Source organism: Epinephelus moara, chromosome 14 (genome assembly GCF_006386435.1).
Source record: "Epinephelus moara isolate mb chromosome 14, YSFRI_EMoa_1.0, whole genome shotgun sequence".
NCBI classification, from domain to species: domain Eukaryota; kingdom Metazoa; phylum Chordata; class Actinopteri; order Perciformes; family Serranidae; genus Epinephelus; species Epinephelus moara.
Genome location: NC_065519.1, coordinates 7,089,173 through 7,114,435, shown reverse-complemented (window position 1 = coordinate 7,114,435; position 25,263 = coordinate 7,089,173). Strand labels below are relative to the sequence as shown.

Sequence of the window (25,263 nt, the reverse complement as noted above, 5' to 3'; positions counted from 1 at the left end):
TGTCAAGAAGCTGTCCATCCATCAAGTACTCTACAGCAGGAAATGGCACTTCAAAATAAAAGCTATGCACCAGAGATTCACTGTACTTTAAAATAAAGTGTGGTTTTTACAAATTTGACATATTCCTAAGTCACTTGCTGTCCATTCAAAATGGACCCATGACCCACCAGTTGGGAACCACTGGTCTATATGTTTCCAATCCTTCCATAACAAATGCACTATCACTTGGCAAAACTCAGTACACATGCAATGAAACTGGCACCAACCACACACTGCGAAATCAGGTAGCAGGTAAAATACCTCGCCTGCTCCGCCCATGTGACATGCCATGTCCAGGCCCCATGTATATCTGCTGTTAGTTGAAAACCCAGTGTGTCTCATACAGATGCTGTAAGGTGTCTTGGGCATCAGTAACAGAAGCTAAGGGCCACTGACCAGGCTGCTGTATATGATGCTCTGGGAATGAGAACGGGATATGTCAAAGAGCATTTTGGGAAATGAAAGAAATCAGGAATTAAAGATGAAGCAGATGAGGCAGGTTAAGAAAAAGTTGACACTACACCAGTAAATAGCAAAATGATAAATAGAGTCAAAGAAATATCCAAAGTTGTGCTTTTGCTGGAGATTTAGTATTTATATCAGACTGTACTGGGTTCATACTTTTACAAACTGGAAACTGTTTCAACATTGTGTCAAGGAAGATAAAATCAAACGCATTTTTAAAAAGTCAATTCAAAGGGCTTTGATTAAAATGATGAGTATGCCGAAGAAATAGACAAGAAATAAATGAACCATAAACTTAAAAAATTAAATTATGTTTTGAGTTGGAGCATGTGTATGACCAATCAAGTGGAAGGATACCTGTTTTTAGGATATGTTGCCTGTATTAAACAGTATAGAGAGAGATTAAGAAGGTCAGAGTGAAATGTTTGTTCCTCAAACATAAACCACTATGATGCATAGAAGACGAGCTGTTGCGCAGTGCACATTTCTCCATTTAGTCTTTATAGGGAAAAACATTCTTGGCAAAGCGATAAGGTCATAGTTTGGCATCACCGTCCTCTGTGAAGAGAAGTCATGAAATACAAACCTTTCAGATTAAAAACTGTCCTGACTTTTTGTTCAGCAGCAGTTTCTGATTAAGCACTTAAAGGAAAAATCCCTAAAAACAGTTACTGGTGATGAAGCTTGTGGTTTTGGGTTATTATGTTGTACGGTGGTGAGATTTTGAATACTGACACAACAGCATACATATGCATCATTTTGATGTTTTTAGGGCATTGCTGTTCTTGCTTAGAATGGAACTCTGAGGATAATGAATGTGCTCCACGACCAGCCGATTACATTATACAATACTGTGTATGAATATGGAAATTATAGTGTAATAGTAGTGCTAGAAAAACAGCCATAGTATTAATAAAGTTGTATCGTTTATCCCCCGAGAACCATGGAACCATGTTTCTTGTGTATAAAGTTACAGTAGAGGAAATTTCACACATTTTAGTTTGACGTTTCTTGTGCAGAGGTTGAAATTTTAGCCAGTCCACAGGAAACATCAAGTGGTCACCAAACATTAATATTCAGTCTTGTTGAATTAAGACTATCCACAGTAAAGTAAGCGAATGTGGTGATTGATATTTAATATGTTTTGTATGAAAATGACATTTTGGTCTCAGACTGGTGTCCAAAATTAAAATGACTTATCCTGTTAGATATTATGTATTTGTTGTGCAAGTTAAGACCCACTAATAGTGCTAGAGGAATGTTTGGAGGTCATCAAAGCATCATGGTTTGTCCTCTGATGACTGTGAATATTTACAGTTACTCACTTGTCCAAGAGAGTAAGTTTTTATTAAGGCAAAGCTGAACAAAAGATCATGATAAACTAACTAAATAGGAACCATCTGTTGGGGATTACTCACACATGGAAGTCTGGGTAGTTGGTTGGTAGTATGAGGTATCACACTCTGGACCAAAGTGTTGTACTGTAAAACATCATGCCGCTAAATGGCCACAAACTGTTTAACGACGTTTACTGTATGTCAAATATTAATGGTAAAAAAAGACAATAGTAAGCCAGACCTTTATAACCATGCTGGCTTTAGGATGGCAATGGTGATAGCGCTGGGTATTGTTTAAAAAATTATGATACCAGTACCAATGCCAGTAACGTTAAATTGATATCTATATCAACAAAGTACTTCATTTGATACCCATCATGTGAATGGAAGCATTCAGTTGTATAAATGCCACCATACGCCACAAGCATGTTGCCATACCTTTGGACATTTTGGTGGCATCTTGGCACACTGAATTCAATGCTCAACTTCACCACACCTAGGACTGCATGGGTTGTAGCTACATTTGCAGTTGCATTCAATTGTAGAACCCCTGCAGTGATTGACAGTGACTAAAACCATACAAATAGTCTTTTTTCTAGATCTGAGTACAAGAAGGATCGAATGCATGTATCATTTGACTGGAGACTTTCTAATACCCCTTGGTTCTGGGTAATTAACCTTAAAGGTATGTGAATTTACTAAATGTCAGTAAGCCACTGGATGGATTGCCATGGCATTTGGTAAAGACATTCATGGTCCCCAGATGATGAAGCCTATTGACTTTGGTGACCTTCTGACTTTCCATCCAGTGCCACCAACAGGTCAAAAATCTCTACTTATCCACTGAAATATCTTTCAAATTTCAATACAGACTTTAACGGTGACCAGAGGATGAATCCTGATGACTTTGGTAACTTTTTTTTCTAGCACCATCATTAGATTGACATTTGTGGATTGGAGTGAAATGTCTTGACTAGGGCTGCTCTCTGAATTTTGAAGATTTGAATCATCAGTCTGGGACCCCTCAGTCGACTGAGATTCTTCAAGTTGAGCAGTCTTTATTTCTCTTTGTTAGTCAGTGTGCAGTGGAATTCTGAGGATGTTTCGGTCCCCAGATTTAGCCATAGAGTGAGAGCTCCTTGCTTTCAAGCTGCTCCCTGGTACAAGTAGCTGCAGACCCAGACCTATGGTCTTTGTGAGATGGAGGCAGCTGCCCAGAGGAGGAGAGGCTTTGCCCGGTCAGGCTTGAGATAAAGTTATCTTCTGACTTCTCCTTAGAAATGGTGAATTTACAGCTCACAGCAACTTAATACGACAGTCTCTGGCTATTGTGTGGTTTCCAGTGTCTGCAAAAAATGTTGTTGCACATTCTCGATCCGTGGTTAATGTAGTTAGCACGCATTAGCTGGAAGGGCTAACTTGACTTGCTTACTATATTACGTGAACACTGCTGTCACCCTGTACATCCAGCTGAACCCTGTTCAGAAAAAAAGGAACAAATAGTGGAGTATTTGGATTGAACAGCCAAATCTGAATGAACTGACATAATTCAAAGTCGGGTACAGCCCTAGTGTTGACAGCTGTTGGATGGAATACCATGCGGTTTGGTTCAGACATTCATGGTCTTTTTGAAAAACTTTGTTTTGCTTAAAATGAGCATTACAGCCTCACAGAGCCGCTAGAACATAAGTCTTGTTGGTGCAATATTTTGTCCCAGCATCATACAATAATACAGGGAGAAGTCTCTTAAAAGAAAAACTAAGTTCAGAAACATCCCATCTATTCTGTTGGAGTTGTAAAGAGACATTCTGGAAAATGTGAAAGGAGCTAATTGAATTAGAATAAATGGGACAAGTTGAGGGAAATAGGGCACGCAAAGAAATTAAATTACAACTGAATACTTTCGTAAAGCTTAAGGTTCACAAGCCAACTACACACGAATAGACACCTAGGCTCCACATATATTTCATAGGACGCTGACAGATGGCTTTAACGGCGACTCCACCAGCGACCAATCAAATTGCTTACATATGTCAATTCCCTCTGATAACTGCGTAATCAGCAAATGCATTTCATGCTCAATTTCGGGGCTTTCTAATCAGTGTAATGAAACGCAGTCAACGTCCAGCTCTGTGATTTCAGGCCAGTGAGCTCCACGCACGGATCAGCGCAACTTCACTCAGCCTCTCATTTTCTCTGCAGATCCTCCTGATAGTTGTGGTTTATGGGATGCATTTGCATTCAAATAAGTGTCTAGTCTGTATGTAATTTCAGTGTGTTAGCGACACACACAGGCTCTTGTTTGAGATGAATGCCGCCTGTTGAAAGAGTTACGGCTCTCTGTAATCCTTCAGATTATAAAGACGGCAGAAACACTTCCTCTTTCCTATCAAACTAGCTCAGCAGATTAGCCTCTGCTCTGCTCTTTCCTTTGATACCAACAAGTGTGTGGTCTCAGTTTAAGTATGCAATGGTGGTGAGAATTCTATTGAAATGTATGATGAACACACACACACACACACACACACACACACACACACACACACACACACACACACACACACACACACAGACTTCCTGGGAACAGCAGACACAGCTGACTGTTCTGTAGCCAGGATGTAGCATTAGTGACAAATAAGGAATGCTGTTAATCAGATTTAGAGCCATTTCCAAAGAAGGAGGAACACCTCCCTCTCCCCCTCACTCACACTTTCATTTTGATTACTTTCCACCACTTCAAAAGAAAAATAAGGAAGTCATCCTCCTAATTAATGTCGTATTTAATCTCCTGAGCATCATCTAAAGAGGAAATCCGATTTTAGCATGGTGTGAAATTGTTTTTTATCATGTGTTTATCAGATGTATTAAATGTATCGTAAGTTATAACCATACATGAATAACAATACATTAAAGCTGCTAAGATGTGTTATGTGAAAGGGGTCACTTGTAGTAATAAACCCACAGAGAATTATCACCCAACTCTGCAGTTCCTCTCAGTTTTAAAAATTATTTTAGTGTCTTTCAGCTCATGTTTTGATTTTCTGATCCCTGACTTCAGTTTAGGTTCAGTCTCACTGCCTAATCAGCATTGTCTCCAGATGCAGTGGGTAGGTGCTACCTGCCAAGTGCACATACACAGTTAGCAACTAGCCAGTGAACACTATGGAACATACAGCAGCTAAAGAGCCAGATATATTTCCCTCAGGAGTTAGTGAAGACCAAAAACAGAATGAATATTGGATTTATACTCAGCAGGTGACCAAAGACCCAACTCCAAATTAATGCTCACGGTACAAATTGAGAAAGCTTACACCAATGTCTGGTGAATACTTGAGTCATATTGGCTGCAGGGAGGCCAATAATCTCCAATACATGTCGCCTTCATTACCTCAGTATAATGTGATATTGTTTATCCTGTTGGCTATTTAACTTGCCACTTTATGCTGTGACCTACAGTAACGTTATAAATGATGCATCGATTGTCCATAAAAATCTTGATATTCATTTGATGACAATGACATGGCTGGATAGCTAGTTTGTGTTGTTGTTAAAACACACTATTAAATAACAGTTACTGTTTATCAACTGTACGCAGTGTTACTGACTTTGAATCTTGCTAGCATAACTTTGGTGGTTCTGTGAGCTAAGCGGACTGGAAATATCTCCCAGTTTGTCCTGTTTAGTAGTGAGCAATGTCTCTATTACACTGAAAACCTTACAGGATGGTAATGATTGTTCCAGGTATTAGTCAAACCTTCGGGTGTTACCTGGGAAACTTTAGATTTTGATTGCAAAGCACATAGAAATACTAAAAAACAGTCTCAAATTATTTATTTTTTTGGCAAGTGACCATGGTATTAGCTGGATAATGCCCTTCCAAGGTGTCCATAATCAGGGATTAACGGATGACAGGGAGGCCAGAACTGGCCAGTATCCACTACAGAGCTGACAAACAATATTTCTGCTCTGAAGATTTCAGTGCATGAATTGTAAAAGCCGTCTAAAATGCTGCCTTTACGTTTGTGAATAACTCTCAGTTTGTTTTGATTAAGTTACAGAGGCTCAGTTCTTTGCATCTGTAATTTCTTTGTAGATTCAGCAGGAGTAGAAGAAATGAAAGAAAACAAAACTTAAAAAAACTACTTTGCAAAATCTTAACTGGCTGAAAAATAACAGTAATTACAAAAAAAGGTCAAATTAAAAGTAATGGTGGGGTAGGGACTACCCTTGAATGTTTTAAGCCCAATCCCCACCCTCCTGCTGCGAAGGCACACACATTTAGCACCTCCTGAGTGAAAGCTGTCCAGCTCCTTTAGCGCTCACAACGTATTATAAGGGCTCTTAAGGGTTACTTTGAAAATGATAAAAAAAAATAATAAAAAAAACAGGTTTCTTTTTCAAAACAAACGCCAATTAGAAATTTTAATGGAGGGAGGAGAAGAAGGGTGCAGCTTTTCATACATTCCTGTTCGTTTCCTTAACTTTTTTTTTTTTTAACACGGTTAAGTGAGGTGTGTTAATGGAAACAGCATGAGGGATGGCATTCGCTTTATAGATTTCCTGAAAACTAAATGCTAATTATCGAACAAAAGTGATTACCTCGGCCTGTTAAAAGCTCGCAACAGTACACAATTATCCCTGACTTTGGTGGACAACTTTCGTTGACTTGTTTCCTCCGTAGCTGGCTTACATTTATTCTCCTTTGCTTCCATTTGACGAATCCACTTGTTGGCTAGTGACTGCCAAAAAATGGCTGATGATTAATGACACAGGGACACATTAGATGGCCATATATGTATGTATCTATGTATGTGTTGGTGTTGTTGGATTGTTTGTTGTTGTTGTGCCCAGAGGGGATAATGAGCCCATCACACATTAACGTGGAGCTGGCACACACAGCTCCCTCTCTCTCTGTGTCTCACACACACGGATGTAGTTCTTGTAATGAATCTCCATCTGTGCATGCAAAAGCCTTTCTCTTAGAAGCAGTGATGTCATTCATGTCAAGGAGCATGTTCCTGTTAGTTAAACAGAACAGACATTTTCTTTTTTCTTCCCAGGATCTGATTTAACCATCCCTTGTGATATCAAGTCAGGGTAAGAGCTTCAATTGACTCATTTTAAAACAAAGTGGAGAGGGTTGTCATTATAGTGGGCTTCTCCAACAAAAGATTTTTGACTCAATGGAGCTCCTATCATGAGAAAACTGCAAAAATTTGGATCATTGTGCTCTATAATAACAACGATATTGGAGTCTGTATTTGTATTGGATATCTTCACCTTGCAAGTGTTTCTCTACATCTGCAAACATCAAACTCCTTCACACTTGTAAAAGCCTCATAAAAACCTTACCAACTCTGTGACAGGAAAGATAACTCTCCAAAAAATATGACCCTGAAAAATCATCTCTCATGAAAGGCAGGAATTTTTCAGAGAAGCACGGATTAGATCTGATCTTGAAAATGATGCCAAATAATTTTCTTTAAAAAATGTATGCACCACAAATTTTCTTGTGTTATTAAGTAATTAAGATGTTTCAGTAACAGTTATTTGGAGATGAAAACTAAGAGCTCTGATGGTAAGATTTTAAAACAAACCAGAAGTATAAATTAACTCTAATGGGTGTGGACTGGTGTACTATAACTTTGAGTTTTAGCAGTGACAGCAACACAGTCAGTAACTTCCAAACGCAACATAAGCCTCAATACAACATGTTAGCTTACTGGAAGGTCTTACAGCAGGTTTGAAACCTCAGCTCTCTTTGCAGCTCATAAATTGTATGAACACTCCAAAGACACAGCTGACTTTATATAATCTTTCACATAACAAAACAGAAAAACTCAAACACACCATGAGTCACTGTTAGCTCAGAACAAGCTGCAACTGCTACCACAACTATACTTAAGAACATCAGTTGCTGAATCAAAGGACCACATTAGATGGTTTGCAGGTTTTAGCTCCAAAACTATAAAACATTCAACTGTACAAATTTGCTGAACATTTTCAAAAGCTGGTTATATTGTTTTAGGGTGCATTTCTCCTACTATACAAAGCATCCAGTTGTTTCTGTTCTGTTTGTATGAAAATCGATACATAAACTCATGAACCTTGTTTGAATCGTGTAAAGCATCATACTGTAGTGAACTTGCACACTGTGCTGTACTTTCTACTGTTCAAGCCATCTACTGGTTTCCATTAGTTTCCATACAATACAGATATTTATTAAGCCTGGCTTGGTATCAGACAAAAATAAGCCAGTACCAAGTAGCTTCAAAACTTCTCCAGTCAAACAACACCTGCATGCAAGTCTTTCTGCTTTGGGGGTCTAAGCCCAGACCGTTCCAACTCCCACAGGGTCAGCAAACTTTCTGCCATCTTTCAGCCATCTCTGGAGCCGTTCTCCTCCAAACAAATGGTCACACTGAGCCATTCAATGGTCCCAACAACTTCACATTGACACCAAAACGGCTTGACTCTGTCATTAAGCCTGTTAATAACCATTAGGTAATGTTAGCCATGTGATGTCGAAATTAGCAGTTCTGTGTGCCAAGACATCACGAAAATGTTTGGAAGTATGGCTATACTACATACCACTTCATTTACCTTATGGGTTTTGAATGAAGCAATCTATTGGTATCTGTATCACTTTAAAGGATATGGTATTCTTACTGGTATCATATTTTTAAAATCCAGCTCTATCATTAATGGACTCGGGAAAGTTGCCTAAATTTGTTGGTTATACATTTTTCAGGCAGATTGATTGAAGAAGTCTGCACTACATTGCCTAATGATGACAGAGTAAAAAATGATTGGAAGAGAATCAAGAATCTGCGTATACATTTTCATATTATAGAGAAATGGACTTAAACCTATGGATGGCTGGAAATGTAAAAAGCATAAAAAATTGTGTGACACAATAGTATAGTTTTCACAATTGTTAGCTCAGATGTAAACAGAAAGTGATTTGTAGTCAATTACCATGCATCACCACTGGCATGGTCCTTTAAATGGAAACGTCACCAATTTTAAACGTCAAAGTCTGTTTACAGGTTTTGGGGATGCAGTATAGAGTCTTCTGTGGGTCTAAAGCAAAATGTGCAAAGTCTCATAAATTGCCTCAGGTGATGGGTCGATGTTAGTTAGGGCTGAAAAGTACAAGTGAAAATGAAAACAATCTGGAGGAAATTTATAGTCTGTTCCTCATCTCAACTTGAGGTTCGCAGCTTGATGCTACATTAGCTGTTACTAGCATAACACACCCTGATATCTTGAATTTGACTTTTTATTGTCCCCAAAGGGAAATTCTTTCTCACAGCAATGTACTTGTTTGACACAACAACGATAACAACACCGGCAACAACAGTGACGAGTATGACGTCCCGACAACCTAACAATAACACTGAACAATAGATAGACGCAGCAAAAACAACACTACGACACACTTAAACAATTACACTTGGAACAATAGACAATAGATAGACACAGCAAGAACAATACTACGACACACAAACAGTTATTTCACTCAGTGGGGTTTGCTGTTAGGAGCCGTGATAACTGATATCTTACCAAACTGTTGGCGGTAGAGTTGCATTTTGGGTGATGTAGGTGCCAGGTTTTGACAAAAAAGAATGCAAGGAATAACAAAGACAATATCTCTGGTTGTGGTGCATAAAATTTGGTTCTTTTTTAAGAACTGTCCATCTTGAGTCTGAAAATGTCAGCCCATGGTAATGCAAAGTTAAACGATACATTACAGTGTGTGAGACATGGTTGGTAAGAAAAGAAGCTAAATAAATTCGACATTAGTGTTGTGTGCACCCCACAGAGGACTCGTATTTATCCATGCTCCTCTTATTCCTGTCACCACAGCTCTGGTGTATCAGGGATATAAATCAGCTAACATGTTGTTAAACTAAATTTCAACAAGCCTGCTCCCTTCTTAAGCAGGAGCTGATACATGTAACAAAGGTGAAAATGGGATGTACTGTTTATATTGTGTTACATGTTGGTTTTTACACTTAAAATCTATCCCAAAGAAATGAGCACTACCCTACACACAGCGAGCCAGTTGGAAAGTTTAATTTAATTGCATTTACTTTTGAAGACGTAATCCACAGATTTGTTTATTTACTACATTTGTTCCGTTTCTCACAGCCTGTTTTTTCCCCTGTCAGCCCTTCAAGCGTGCATATATAAAAATGATTATTTCCTAATCATATTCTTTCTTCTTGTTCCACTGCTGCGGGTCGGGCTGGAACAGATTCTCTGCCAGTGACGGTAAAAAAACGACCACTTTGCTAATGCTGTAACTGTTGCACAATGGGGGTTGCATTTCACTTATTTTATGAGTGGTGGAGAGAGCGCTCAGGGCTCAGTGTGCGTCTGGCTGAGATGTGTGTGAGAGATTGTGTGTGTGTTTGTGTGTGTAGGGGGAATTTGGCTTGTTAAATGTGAGAATCTCACTGCTCATTGTTTCCCGGTCAAGATATCAGTACCAAACCATCGTGTAACTCCCCTGGTGTTTTACCTTCAGCTCATCTTTGGACTCTTTGGTGGGCCGTCAGGCAGAGGAGACGAAGCCCTCACAATGTTCAGGGATTATTATCTAAACAGTCTCTCTTTCCATTAAAGGGTACATTTGGTATTTTCCAAGCTGGACCCTATTTTCCCATGTTTTTGTGTCTATGTGACAAATGGGAACAACAATTTTAAAAAAACATGGGGCAGTATTGAGCAAGAGCGCTGATGCGGGCAGCAGCCTGACCACTCGGGGCATGGTTGCACCATCAGTGTACGTACACTGTAAGTGCTTGTTTTTGGCACTAACATGCTAAAATTAGTATTCTAAAGGCCTATTTATGCTTAACGTTAGATACAGGCGGAGACGGACGAAGCCTACTGTCTGTACAAAGAGATTTAAAAAATGGTGGAACAGAGGGAATCAGTAATACATAATAATATATACACTACGATATAATGAAAATAGCCAGAATAATTCTCCATCTGCATCCATCGTCCACGTATTTAATGGCCTCACAGAACACTGCCTCCATTTAAAGGTACATTATTACAACCTCCTCCACTGTTGCCTCATTTGGTGTTTTGTGAACGTTTCGACTCCGCCCTCTAGTGCAATCTATCGGCTGTATCTATGCCATCATAAAAGACGCATGTGCACTGTGCAACCACACTCAACGTGCATTTGGATGTTAACCTGCACAGAACGACAGCTGCTGCTGCTGCCAGCAGTGCTAGCTAATTTGACATTGTTCACCCAGCAATGCTGTGATCCCGCCTGGGCTGAGAAGATAACGCAGCTCATCGTGACAATGACCCTGCAAAACACGCTTCCATTTAACTTTGTTGAAGGTAGAAGCTTCAGGAAGTTAAGGAAATATGTTGTATGCAAAATTTTGACTATTTTCTGAGGGTTTTTCTCTTTTTAGACTCGGAAACTAGTCTTGAAATTTTCGTTTAGTCGACAGGGAAATTAGTGCCAGGACCATCCCAAGTCGAGGCAGCTTATTTTCATACCTAACTGGGTGAATTAGAGGTTTATTCACAGACCAGAGTTGGTGATTGTTGGAACAATGGAAAGACAAACCAAGATGGTTTTTGTGAGTTTTTTTTTTTTTTTTGTTGACTTTGTATAAAGTGTGTTTTATAACGATACAATTACTGTTACTTTAAATGAAGCCTTGTGAGTTTGGTGATAGGGATTTCAGGGCTGTTTCTGGTTGAACAAACAGGATCTTACTCTTAAATGAATAGTTCGATCTCTGTAGGAATGTTTCCCATAACTTAAAAAAAACAAAACAATTTGAGCCTGTCAGTGGCAAAAAAAACAAACACTTTTAATGGATGTAGATTGAAGGTATGAACATGCCCTGAGTGGTTACATTGCTGCCTGTTTTGTCTCGCTCAATACTGGACCAGTTTAGAAAACTGCTGTTCCCACAAGTCACTTGGACACAAAACATTGGAAAATAGGGTTGAAAAATACTAAACTTAGATAAAGGATAAAAATATGCATTTTTCTTGTTCTCCTGTTTAGAAATTAAATAAAGAGCCTCTGAGCGGCTGTTTAAGTGAAATTATTCCCTCAGGGGTGCATTCAGCGCTCCATTATGTTATTATTCTTTGTGAGTCTTTGATGTGTTGCCTGTTGCACTGTGATGTAAAACTTTGCATAATGATCTGCTGGAAGGGAGCATGAGCGAGTTTCTCCCCACAGGTTTAGGTAATTAATGTTATTTTGAGCAGCGCGTGTTCCTCAGTAGATCCAGCAATAGCTCCTGTTACACGTTAGTCTGTTTAATTTAGATGTGTTTGTTTGGTTTTGATTACGGGATGTCGGGCGGGTCTAAACCCAGCCATTACTGACCTAACAGGAGGGGCTGTTTTCCCTCAGGAGATAATGCCAGGTCCCGTCATCCTGGCTAATAGTGAAGCAGCTGATTGCTGTCAAACAGACCTGGTTCAGACAGTAACTGGAAATAACTCGTAGCATTTGTTTTAATCTCCTTAAGCTGCCAGATGGGTGGGGTTTACCACATCACGACAATTCAGATACTATTTGGTGAGCTGGAAACCGCAGGAAAGTGTAAGAAAGTTGTCAAATGCTTTGCTGATTACCTTTAAACTACTTTGTGTGGTTCTAAAAGACAAACCTCACTCATCTGGTTGTCCCTGCTGGTTAACAGAGTTGTTATTCAGATGCTATGTGATCCAGGCTCAGTGTCAATTACTGCTGGTGTGAGTGAACTTTATTTTGGCAGCATTCAAATGTGAACCATGTGCACATTTATTGAAGTGAGGAAGTCATGTAAAACAGTGCTGTTGTAGAAACTGGTGTGAGAGTCAATCTGACCTGAGAGGTGGCAGAGATAAAGTGCAGAGCCTAAGTCAGAAGATAAGATTAGATTAAGGTTTATAGTCTACTGTCTGCTAATAGATATTCTCTGCAGGAGGCTTGATTTCTCTTTCTCCCATTAATGTAGAGGTTTTTGCCCCACTTGTTTTAATTTGAAACAGTTCTCTGGCAAATATGGTTACACACAATCAATCAAGGGTTTAAAAAATATTTAAAATGATCATACAGTACATTACATAGCTCATCATGAGGATTAACCAGTAACTGACAAATTGCCATCCGCAGGAACAGTTCCGCATTGTTGCTTTCCTGATGAGAGTCAGATGAGAAAATACCACTTTTATATCAGTCTCTTAGATATGGAGCTACAGCCAGTTAGCTTAGCATAAAGATTGGAGACAGAGGAAACAGCTAGCTTGGTCCAGTCCCAAGGTAGAAGCATCCGTCTTAAAGCACCTCTAACGGATAGTTTAACTTTTAGTGGTGAATTGTGCTCAGAGAATACCCTAGCCAATCAGTAAACATAGTCCTGTGACTCCTGTGTCATGTTGATGTACATAACAAAGAATATCTTTCTACTTAGTACACATGAACACGCCTCTCGGTTGCAGAAAAAAATGTATTACTGTGGGGAAATATGTTTATCGCTGCTTGGTGTGTTTTTGGTGTAAAGCTCACTAAATAATACTTTACATCCACTTTTTTAACGATATTTTTTGGGCTCTTTGCCTTTATTTGATAGGACAGATATAGTGTAAAGGGGGAACAGAGAGGGGATGACCTGCAGCAAAGGGCCATGAGTTGGAATGAAACCAGTGGCTGCTGCGGCAAGGACACAGACTTTAAACATGGGGTGCTTTCTTGACCAGGCGAGCTAGTCTGTGCCTCATATCCACTTTTTTTTAATCCACAGAAAAACCCAAGTGTACAAACAAGTTGTGTTTTTCCTCGAAGACATAGTCCAATACTCAACTCCATGTAAAACCTCAAGTTGTTGTTCACTTTACACTTGGGTTTTTCTATGGATTAATCAACTGAGATATAACTTGCTAATCAGTGAGCTTTATAAACAGTGCTAGGAGGTGGACTTGTTCCCTTTGAATAGAACCAGGCCAGCTGTCTTCCCCTGTTACAGTCTTAATGCTATGCTATGCTAAGCTAAGTGTTTTTTAATTGTGAGTATCTGATATTAATACTCTTCTTGTTGTGTGTGTTGTGCTTGTTGGGAAACTGTAACCACGGACTTTAACATGTATGTTGAGCTTCATTTCAAGCAAACTCAGCAAAGTTTCTTGTCTTGTTTGAATAATAACTTGATGAATTTAAACATACACATGTCAGTGTAAATGAGACCACTGGACGGTCACTATCTTAAAAGCCAAACATAGAGGTCAGAATGTTCCTGTCAGTATTTAAGTGCCCTTCAGTGTACTTTTAAATTTTTTAATCTTCAACAACTCAAGTAAAAGAACTCCCAACCATAAATTGGGAAACTTTTTTCTGACGTGCTGGAGTCTCTGGTTTCACCTTTACGGGAGACGAGTCTGTGGGTGGGACAGTATGACTAAGAAATGACTACATGTGGGAGACTTGGTAGGAGTGTTTATTTCCACTTACCGGACAATGCCGTCTCAAAATCTGTGATTTAACGCTTTATTATGACAGTGGAGGTAGAGGGGCTGAATCCATTAGGGTTGTGACTCAGGGATGGGGAGGACGGGTCAGTCTGTGGGCAGAGGCCAGACTCTGCGGCTCTTAATCAGGATGAGTGGCCAGATAAATCACTTTTTGAGAATAGCCTGCTTTGGATACTGATTTACAGATTCAACAGTTCATCACACACACAAACTGCTTTCCATCCACAGTGTTTTGGCTCAGTCTTTCTAACCACCTCTGCTGTGAAGGAAACATATAACTACGGACTTCTTTTCATATACAGAAAGTTATAATGGCAGCTCTCTACACTACCTGTATATTGAAATAAGAAGACGGCCACATGCTTCGTTATTCAGGGGGGAAAAACCCAGATACAATGCAGATGCACGCTTTTTTTCCGACTACTGAATTATTCCTGTCCTTCACAGACGCCAAGAGGACGACACGCAAGTTAAAAATGAAACGATGTGCTATGTTTTCCTCTCTGTCTGCACTTTCTCATAAAGAGGCACATCATGATTTAGTTTTACTCCGAGCTGTCCTACAAGAGATTTTCTACTATGCTTCAATGCCAAAACTGAAATCGCATTAAACTGTCTGGCTTGTTCTGGATGTATTGTTATGGTGAGGCAAGTTGGATTTGTGTCCCACTGTATCCTCTAAGGTATTATTTGTTTAAAGATCCTTTCACCTTGTTATACAAGGTTTTGTTTCTTTTGTTTTTTGTAAGAGTAGTATCAGCATTTCACTGGAGGAGTTGGAGCAGCCAAAAGAGTCTCTCGGTGCTCAGAACTTGGATATTTTAACAGATACATTATTTTATGTGGGGATTAAAACTGCAATCCTCAGTTTTCAGGAGACTTTCTGGACCACCCTGTTACCTCACCTCCTGATTTTATCTGTAAGATACTGAAACTCCAGTATCTTTTTTCTATTTCAGGAAAAGTCTTGTCTCTCTCTCATTGCTCTTTAGATACTGGTGTATCTGCCTGACAGCCATGATAAATACCATGATAATTTCTCTCAAAACACCCCCAAACAGTCGACCTAATGTTATATCTAGTTGTAAAAATCCTATTTTGCAGGCACAGTTAAATATCAGGCCTATGGGGTGAAATAATTCCACATTTTTTCCAATGACTCTTCATGAATTTCAGTATTAAAACAAGCCAGAGAAAGGCTTCACTAATATGAAGGAAATGATCCAAACCAGTTAATTTGCATTGGACACAGGTGATATTAGCTCACCAGTTGGCAGATTTTTCACTTCATGAATTTTGGACTCAGTGTTTGATTAAATTGCTGGGATTTAGAAATTAATGTTCATGACCGGCATAACTGTCAGCGCTGGCAGACACTCTCGAGTATTGGTAAAGTAAAACACCCCACAAAAGACTTTAAATGGATTATTTTCTGACTTGTGTCTCATTTTCTTCACCACATTTTGGATTTGTAATTCGTGCTGTAACAAGTTTAAACTGTCCTGTGTCGTTTCCAGGTTGTCAGAGAGGGAGATATTAGCCAGAATATGACAAAGAATATAAAGTTCAAGTAGTAAGAGCGTGCTGCCGCTGTGGCTGTCTGCTTCATTTTCTAAGGATGGTCTATTGGTCCACCACTTTGGTTCAGACTGAAATATCTTAAAAACTGTTGGATGGATTGGCACAAAACTGTGCTCAGACATTCATGTTTCCCTGAGGATGAATTATAATGACTTTGGTAAATGTCTGACTTTCCATCTAGTGCCACCACGAGGTTCACAGTTGTGGCTTTGAGTGAAATATCTTGACAGTAATTGGATGAATTGCAATGACATTTTGCACAGCCAGTCATGTCCTCCTCAAGATCAATTACATCAACTCTGGTGATGCTCTGACTTTTATCTAGCGCCACCAGCACGTCAAATTTTGAATTTCTCCAAAACCAAATATCTGCAAAACTAATGGCTTTCCCTTTGCCCATAGCTATCCTTTGTGTTTAGTGCTAATTATAGCAAATGTTAGCATGCTAACATGCTAAACTAAGCTGGTAAACATGGCAAACGTTACACCTTAGCACTTGGTTCAAACCTCTGTGCCTGGCATGGCTTGGAGAAATTATGCATTAAAAGGAAACTTTGGTATTTTTAAGCCTGGATCCTAATTTTTGTGTTTAAGTGACTAATGACAACAACTTCTGAAATTGGTCCAGTATTAAACGAGAGCGCTGCAGATGCATTGGTTACATTGCAGTTGCAATGAGCTGCAATGTAACCATTTGGGACAACAGGGCATCGCCAATATACGCCCACTAAAGGTGCTTGTTTTTGCCACTGACAGGCTCAGATTATTATTTTAAGTTATAGCAAGGTTCCCTACAGAGAAAGACCTTTTTTGTTAAAGAGGAGGATTCTTTTCTTTTAACCAGAAACAGCCCCAAAATCGCAATAGCCAATCCCACCAGACTCCATTTTAATAAATAAAGTTAAAGTGCTTGATTTTGCCACTGACAGGCTCAGATTATTAGTGTCTCACAACATTACAGAGAGTACTGAAAAGAGACATAACATTTTTCTTTACCTTCTGCTTCACCCAGTCTGCTTGTTAATGTATCTAACCAAGTCTCACTCGAGGAGAAGTCTTCATTTCAGAGCTGTTGCAGGACGACAATAACAAACAGAGCAGATCAAGCAAAATGCTGTAGAAAATGTTTTATTTCTTGGTAGAGTTCTTTCCATAATGTTGTCAGACACTTAAAGTAACAATTGGAGTCTGTCAGGGTCAAAAACAAACACTTGTAGTGGACGTATTTTAGCAGTGCCAGATGTGCTGTATGGTTACATTGCAGCTTGTTTTGTGGCTGCTATCTGCAGTGCTCCTATCAACACTGAACCTAATCCAGTCAGGCACGTAGGTCAGAAATGTACTTAGCCAAAGTCAGTTTTTACTTGCCCCTATACAAATTGTATTATTTATTAGCAATAATCAAATAAAAAAATACTCAAATTAATTGTCATGTTAAGTCTTTAAGTAAATCAGAACAAGGACACGGTGTTATGGATGAGAAGAAACTCTAAGAAATGAATGCTCACTTGCGATTCAGCTTGTAATTTTTTGTCTTTACTTGCTGCTATTTTCTCACAAGCCCCCGATCTGGCAACTGACTAGCCTTATGTAGCATTTTACTTGCCGCAGGCAATCTGGCAATCCTTATTATTGAGCCCTGAGACCAATTAAAAAAACACTGGTTATATTAGTCACTTACATAGACACAAAACATGGGAAATTAGGGTCCAGGTTAAAAACATACAGAAGTTTCCCTTTAACATGCCCTAATAACAGTTTTACTATACAGTAGAATTTTCAGATAGTATTCACACTGAGCTGAACTCCCTCAGTAAAGATCGGATTATCGGTGATTAGTCTAAGTGTCCACTGATCTATGAAAGTCAAATTGTCCAGGAAAATAGTGTCACTGGTGGATACTAAAGTATGATTTTATTGGCAGTGGTTGTGGGGAAGTATGGCTGTGATGGCTCCTGGAGTAGTCTGACTTCTTATAATAATAATAATACTACCAATGCAAAGGCACAGATGAACGTACAGTGCTGCAGTGACAGAGGAAAAAGCACACTGCCATGCAGTTAATCTGTTTAGAGCACGTCAGATGAAAACTCCTAGTGATTCATTTCTATATGAGATCCAGTTGTACACCAGTTCATTCATGACATCAGTGGTTTGGCATCATTACCATCTACACTTTGTTCAGGTCTGTCTGATTGCTCTTTATATGTTTGAGAAAATCGGTCTCCAAGCAACAATTTCGATGTTATTCAAAATAGAGCTTTTTTTGAGTCGGAGGACGGAGTGGGGGACTGACAAAGAGAGAAACTGTGCTTGTATACATGCAAGCTCCACACATGCATTTCTACTGTGGATCATTGTGAAAGCTCAGATCGTCTGATAGGAGTTGGCGAGTGAAGGGTGGAAACTGTGCCTTTTGTTTCTGGCTGTGTTTCATTTTCCACCACCTTCCTCCCTCCGTACCTGCCCTTAATGAGATCTCCTGTGTCGGATCCAGAGCTCTAACCGGCACTCTGGTAATTACTTAAGAGACCTTGGGTGAAAAATATATTTGAGTAAGGTTTTCAGCTTCCTACTTGAGAACTGCCTGATTTTCAGTCTTTTGTCTTTTATGAAACAGGTGTTTGAGTAACCACAAACTTTAATCATCACTTGCGAGATATCGAGATCTAATCAAGAGCTCTTTGTGCTTTTTCACATAGTTGAAACATTTTCAACACGAGTTGGCTCAGGTACACTGCTGGGCCACTTTTCACAATAGAGGATTCTGGTGCTGCTCAATGCACACCTACTCTCTCTCCTCACTAACACACAACTCCATCTTTTTGGCAAAGTTCGTGCTCCCCTGAAATCCTTTAGACCCTAAATATATTTGGAGGCAGCTGCGAAGCCAAGAACCATTACTGCTGTCAGAGAGAAGGCTGACTTCCAACAGTAGAGTAGAATCGACTCACTAATAGATCATGAGTAAAGATCTGGGGAGAGGGGAGAAGGATTCCCATTGCTCTGAATGTGGTTTGGCTCCTTTGAAACCTAATCAAGGTTCAGCTTGTCTTCAGCCAAAGATCAATTAGATAAATTAGCCTCTAGGTTGAGCTTCAGCGAGGAGCCGCTCACGCCCTCGTTACAGTAGCCCAAACAAAAAAAGACAGCAGCTGTCAAGTGTTTGAGGACTAAAGAAATGTTAGAGCAAAATGGGCAAGTGACCCATGAGTCCAATTTGTACATTAGTTTGGCAAAGTCTCAGATCCAGCTGAATGCAGCCTTTGTTCAAACACAGGGAAACAAGGAAGAAAGAAAAGGAGCCAAATAGAAACCAATCTTTCAAAGAATGAGAAAAAGCTCAGTAATCTTAAAATGCATCTGCTGTGTTAGGTGAAGTTTAACTTCTCATCCATTACACTGTTGCTATGCCAACATGTTGCTGTGTTTCTCATTGCAGTGGCTGATTGGAGACAGAGACAGTCACTGTGGGGTCATCTGCTCACGGACGCAGGGGAAGCCGGTGTGCGGCTCGGACGGGCGGAGCTATGAGACCGGCTGTGAACTGCAGAGGGCGCGCTGCAAAGATAAAACACTGACACTAGCACACCGAGGCCGGTGTCGAGGTGAGAACTGAACTCTGGTTTTAAATCTATATCAGTGCGCTGAGAACATCTACCAGCAGCAATTTCTGTACATCAACTTATCGTTGTCTATCCTGGGATTTTTTTCCTCATTCCTAACATTGTTGTGACTGTAAAGCCACTAAAAGAAAGAACAAAAAGAGAGGAGGAGAAACTCTACTTGCAGATAGTGTAAGTTGTCAGGGTGCATTCAAGGAAACTCAGATCTGTGAGTCATCTGCCACATTTTAATGCAAGGCATCATTAACATTTTTTTCGTGACATGCATATTTGCAAATAGTTTGATTTAATATGACTTAGTTTCACACATTGCTTGTCAGTAGCTGGCACTGGAAGTCACTGGAGTTTCTGTGAATGCACCAACATGGGCTTTCGCAAGAAAGCAGACAACCAGAGGGGAGAGGCACAGGGACTGCAGGGTGGCTAGCTCAGTCTTGTTTCATTTGTAGTCTGATAAACAGAGAGAGAGCAAGAGAAAGTGGGGCGAGGGTCTGAGCTAATCAATGTGCAGTACGCAGCTCTACAATGGAATAACATTTTACCCATTTTAATCAATTCAGAATAAAAATTAGTGTTGATATTGTTGCAGCTGACACAAATAAATAAATGTATGGGAAACACTGCAGGGACAGTGGAATGTAGCAGTCTGAGTTTAATTAAAAGATTTTTTATTCATTCTATTGTACATGTAACATACTGTACATTTTAGTAAGTAAATAAGTAAGTAAAGTTTGTTAATATAGCACCTTTCATAGAGCAAGGTTACAAAGGGCTTCACTCAATGCTACTGCAATAATTCCAAAAATCATGACCCGGTTACTCCAGATCATGCACAGACCTTGTTATGAGCAGTTTCATATAGGAACTATTTCTTTTTCTATTGAACTACAATGGCCAACCGTATCATCACACAGAAGGAAGTCAGAAAGACTAACATGAGATGTGAATTGTTTTTGGAAATGTATCATCATATACAGTCACTAGAAGTGTGTTTTGACTTTTCCCCATGGTCATGTTTTAAATATAAAATTGCAATACTCATAGAATTGCAGTAATTAAAAATGGTAATGAGGCACCCGAGAATCGTGTCAGTATTGAATTGGAATTGATAAGCGTATCGCCTCAGTTCTCCAGAGATATTAAAGGCATGGCAATGTGCAAAAGTCTCTGATGGCTGACAGATGTATATTGTCTCACTGTATATATATTACCATATTACCCACCCTGCCTCCAGGGCTGCAGAAAATCAGCCTCAGAACAAATGGTATGATATACAATGCGACTGCCCCTGTTACTAGTTTGCATGCTGAGGATGTCAGCCCAAAACATTTGTGCATGAATAAACTTCCATTGAAGTGGTGCCCTACTCCTGATTTCTGATACTTGATTCAACCAAAACACAGTACTGTTAACTATACAAACAAAGTGGAGTTAATGGCCTTAAGTGTGCATCTCTAATATGCATTAACCATGATGACATGACTTTTTTGTGCTTCAGGTAAAAACTGGGTGAAAATCGATCAGCTGCCGGTGGCTCCAGCACCAACATCTACATCTGAAGCAAGAGACCTGGAGCTCAAAGGTACGGACACTAAAAATGAGATGAAGCTCAAGAGGCAGACTGTTTGGTGTAGTGAAGATTCAAGGTCAGCAGAAAACTTAGAAAATAATTTTGCACCTAATCTTTCCTTGGAGATTATATATTGTAAACTTGAAAAGGCAAAAGACAGATTTACTCGAGATTTAGTTGGGAGTATGTTTAAGATGTTGCAGCTTTAAGTGAACACCAGACAGTTTGGGAAAAGTGGAACTGAACAGAAGATGTCTTTCATTTTCCGCCTCTCTGTAGGCGTGTAAGTTTTTACAGACCAGGATCACACACTTCCTCAGTCTCTGGATGCCAGCCACTCAACAACAGCAGAGATTGATAGGTCTAGAGTCAAGGTTGGAACTTGGCATTTCCCCTCCTTTTTCTTTCAGCCCCACTGTCCATTAGGAAAACAGCATTCCCAACCGAATCCATTTTTGGAGTGAAGTTTGTTCCCTCTGTATGGTAATACGTGGTTTTGTTTCATAATATGAGTGGCGTGCCAAGGAAAGGGGAGCCGGGCAAAGCTCACAGTCTTTGTAGATGCGGCAGGCCTGTTTTGTTGTAGTGAAACTGCTGCTTTATTTAGGCCGGCAGTTCATGAACCAATCCGTGTTTACAATGCCAAAGCCTGGATAAGGCTTATTGAGGTATGCATGAGATTCAGGTTAAACACAACAGATACACTGGATTACAAGACATATAAATTGCTAACAGGTACAACAAACATCCACAAACAACAACAAGCACAGATGCCTGTTGCAACAGGCAGATCTTTTTACTCACTATCAACTGTGAAAGGTCCAGTGTAGGATTCAGGAGGTAATATTGGCAGAAATGGAAGATAATTTAACATGTATGTTTTTGAAAATAAGAATTATAGTGTTTTCATTACCTTAAAATGAGCCGTTGATATCTACACAGGATGCAGGTCTTCATCAATGGAGATCTTCACGTTGCACCCCCATGTTTCAGCAGTAACCCACAGTTCGTGGCCATCATAGGTAGCAGCTCCTCTGCAATGAGAGCATCGGAAAAACATTGATTTTTTTTCAACATGAAACTGCTTTATTCAGTGTTTCACTGGTTTAAATCCATGGGAGTGTTTGTTTTGGAGACAAGGACACCTCTGTGTATAATTTGGCTCCCGATAAAAACTTCCTGAAAGTCTGGATCTTAAGTTATCAGAGAAAAAAGGTGAGCACACATTAGCAGGTGCTGGGCTAGCAGCCCGTCTGTGATGTGCCAAACAGTGTAGGAGTAACACTGATCTGTAATGTGAAACTGGTTTATTCAGTGTTTTTACTGGTTTTAATCACCTAGTCTGTTTGTTTTGGAGAGGAAGAGACCTCTGCGGATTATTTGCCTCCCATAAAAACCTCCTGAAGGAATTCTAACCGGGAGAAGTTTCAGCTGGTTGCAATCTGCAATCCTCACCCAAGATGCAACTAAATCTCCCAAAATCTTACACACTTCTCAATGAATAAACAACACGCGTAAAGTTAACATATCATGAATCAGCTCAGTATTCAGAATCTCTAGAAATTAAGATTTAAAGTCATTTTTGTTAGTGTGTTTTGCAGTTAGTCAAACTTGTCTATAGAAAAAAATTAATAAAAAATGTTTGGATGGTCATTTATTGCTGCTTTGTCAAAACTAACAAGGACAGACAAGCATGAGGCAAGACATGATGAAAAACTGCTCACAATGTCTCACATATGATGTTACAATGTTGGATGTAATATTATATGTAATCAGTTAGTTTCAAATAATGAGGTAAACATATTTAAAAGTAATCCCTGTGAGTAAAAACCCCAGGCTTCAGACTGTTCTGTTTCCTACAGTATGACATCAGAATGTGCTGGATTTCTTTATATCATCTGCTCCAGTGTTTACATCGTGCAGCCTACACTGCTTCATGAAGCTACATGCTAACGTCAGGGAAACATGTAATCTCGGTAGTGGATGTTGTTAATTTCTCCCTAATTTTGGACCGCTGGAACATGTCCACTTGTGTTTACAAGCTTTTATTGGTGATTTTTCACAGTAGAAAGAGCCGCTATTCCCCCAAAACACTGACCAATCAGAGCAGATTTGGGTTTTTTAGTAGGCAGGAGAGCTTAAAGAGACAGTCGCAAAATCAGAGGGTTTCAGACAGAGGTTGAATATGGGTGTTCAAGCACAGACAGTATGAGAGAATTAAACAATAAAGCGTGTAAACATGTTCCAGTAGATACCTGAAATACAAGCATGAACCAGAAAATGTATTTAAATTAGTTGGGGTCTTCAGTGGGACATTGAACTGTTTTTCCTCCGTACGAGAGAAGCACTACAATGTTTAATGAGCCTTGTTTCTAAACTAAGACTAAATGTATTTTCAGTCAAAGTCCACGTTTATAAATTCATGTAACCATGTCTGTCCCTCTCAGTGACTTCATCACCCAGTTCTGGCTCTGTCAGACTTTTTCTCTGGAGGAGACAACATGTCTGTCTCCTTTCAGGTCCAGAGACAAGTTTTTTAAACTTTTATTTATCCAGGGAGAACGTTTGCCAAAAGTGGAGGACTGCGGTCGCACTGGTCAGCTCCCCGGTGTGAATGTGTATACACGAACAGTTGAATGTGAAGCTCGACTCCACGGGAGCTGTGAGTGTAATAAAAACAGTAGTTGCTGACGGGATTTTGAACCAATGACCAGCTGGTTTTGGAGCCCACTTCAGTCTCTGACCTTTCAGCCACTTCCATCTCTGTCCCCAGAGCGCAGGTCTGGCTCATCAACGCTGCAGGAACACAGGCTCAGTTTCCACTGACATTTCAAAATATCAGTGTCGAGTATATGACGCACTCCTCAGCACTAACAATGTGTTGCTCATAGACTACCTCTGGAACTGGTAATGGTCAGTGTCGAGGAATGTGTTGTTTTAGCATTTTAGCATCTTTGGCTTGTCTAGGCTTGATCTGCAGCACAAAAGGTTTGGATGGAGAGTTTTTCAGAATCATGAGCAGCCATCACTTCAGCTTGTCCTGTGTTGAAAACTTGTTAAAGGCTCAGGGAATAAAAATAGCAGAGGTAGCCTGTAGGTTGAAGAAATGGCTCAAAACTCTGACTGGAAAAAAACTGAAGAATAAATACTGTTCTTCTCCCTGTACATCTATCAAAAAGGTGCCCTTGAGCAAGGCACTGAAACATCAGGCGGCACTTGGTGGCCAACAGTAGTAAAGTGTGGTTGTGCTGCTCAGCTCCAAGGTGTGAATAGGGTGTTGTTGACAGAAAACATGCATCTTCAGTAAAACAAAAATTAAAGACAGCAGCAGTGCTGGAGGTTTGAAAGCAGTGTATGAGAGCAGGCTGTTCTGTCAATCTGTTACAGATGCAGGTCAGTCCAAGTGTCGTGTTGAGAGGAACCAGGCTCTGGAACAAGCCAGGAGACCTCAGGAGTCCATGTTTGTCCCAGAATGCAATGAGGATGGAACGTTTGCGCAGGTCTGTCTCACCACAGATTTCTTTTTCCCATCAGTTTCCCTCCACAGACACAAACCTCTGACTGTGCTCTTCACCTTCGGCTGTATTCATCAACTAAATTATGTATGTTACAAAGCTGTTAACATTTTGAGTGATTTACCTTTTTGCCTGTGCAGGTCCAGTGCCATACTCTGACAGGTTACTGCTGGTGTGTCACCAGTGACGGCAAGCCAGTGAGTGGTTCCTCTGTGCACAACAGGACCCCGGTGTGTTCAGGTACTGGGAAGCGGGGAACAGCCAGACAACCTGTGAATGAAACGTCCAGAGTTTTTCAAAAGAACTCAAAACATTTGTCTTATACAAGGTTTGCAACACAGCTGGCATCCGTCCTGCATCAGTCCTGTGCACATTAGTGATTAGAGTCTTAGTTATTTGTGCAACCGGGGCAGCTTCGCTTCAGAGTAATATCAAACAGGTTGTATGACTAAAACTCCGGTAGAAGGGTCGGATGTTTCCCGACAATCCTTTATTAGTGTGGAGAAGCAGCATAACGAGCATCTAAAAAATGTTTAAGCGTGGCTGCATTTGTATGATCTCGGAGCCAAGAGTGTTTGGGAGCCAAGTCAGTGTGGTTTGAGCCAATTAACTTTCAGACA

The 25,263-nt window shown here is 40.0% G+C and overlaps 1 protein-coding gene across 6 annotated transcripts in view; it reads left to right on the top strand.

Moving 5' to 3' along the window:
- Window positions 1-25,263, top strand: part of smoc1 (SPARC related modular calcium binding 1) — a 71,720-nt gene that overhangs the window by 4,601 nt on the left and 41,856 nt on the right. For all 6 annotated transcript variants that reach the window (XM_050062885.1, XM_050062883.1, XM_050062884.1 and 3 more), the window contains exons 2-5: window positions 19,375-19,540; window positions 21,057-21,140; window positions 24,516-24,628; window positions 24,784-24,883. In XM_050062885.1, coding sequence (XP_049918842.1) covers window positions 19,375-19,540; window positions 21,057-21,140; window positions 24,516-24,628; window positions 24,784-24,883 — 463 coding nt within the window. The remainder of the gene's footprint in view (window positions 1-19,374; window positions 19,541-21,056; window positions 21,141-24,515; window positions 24,629-24,783; window positions 24,884-25,263) is intronic.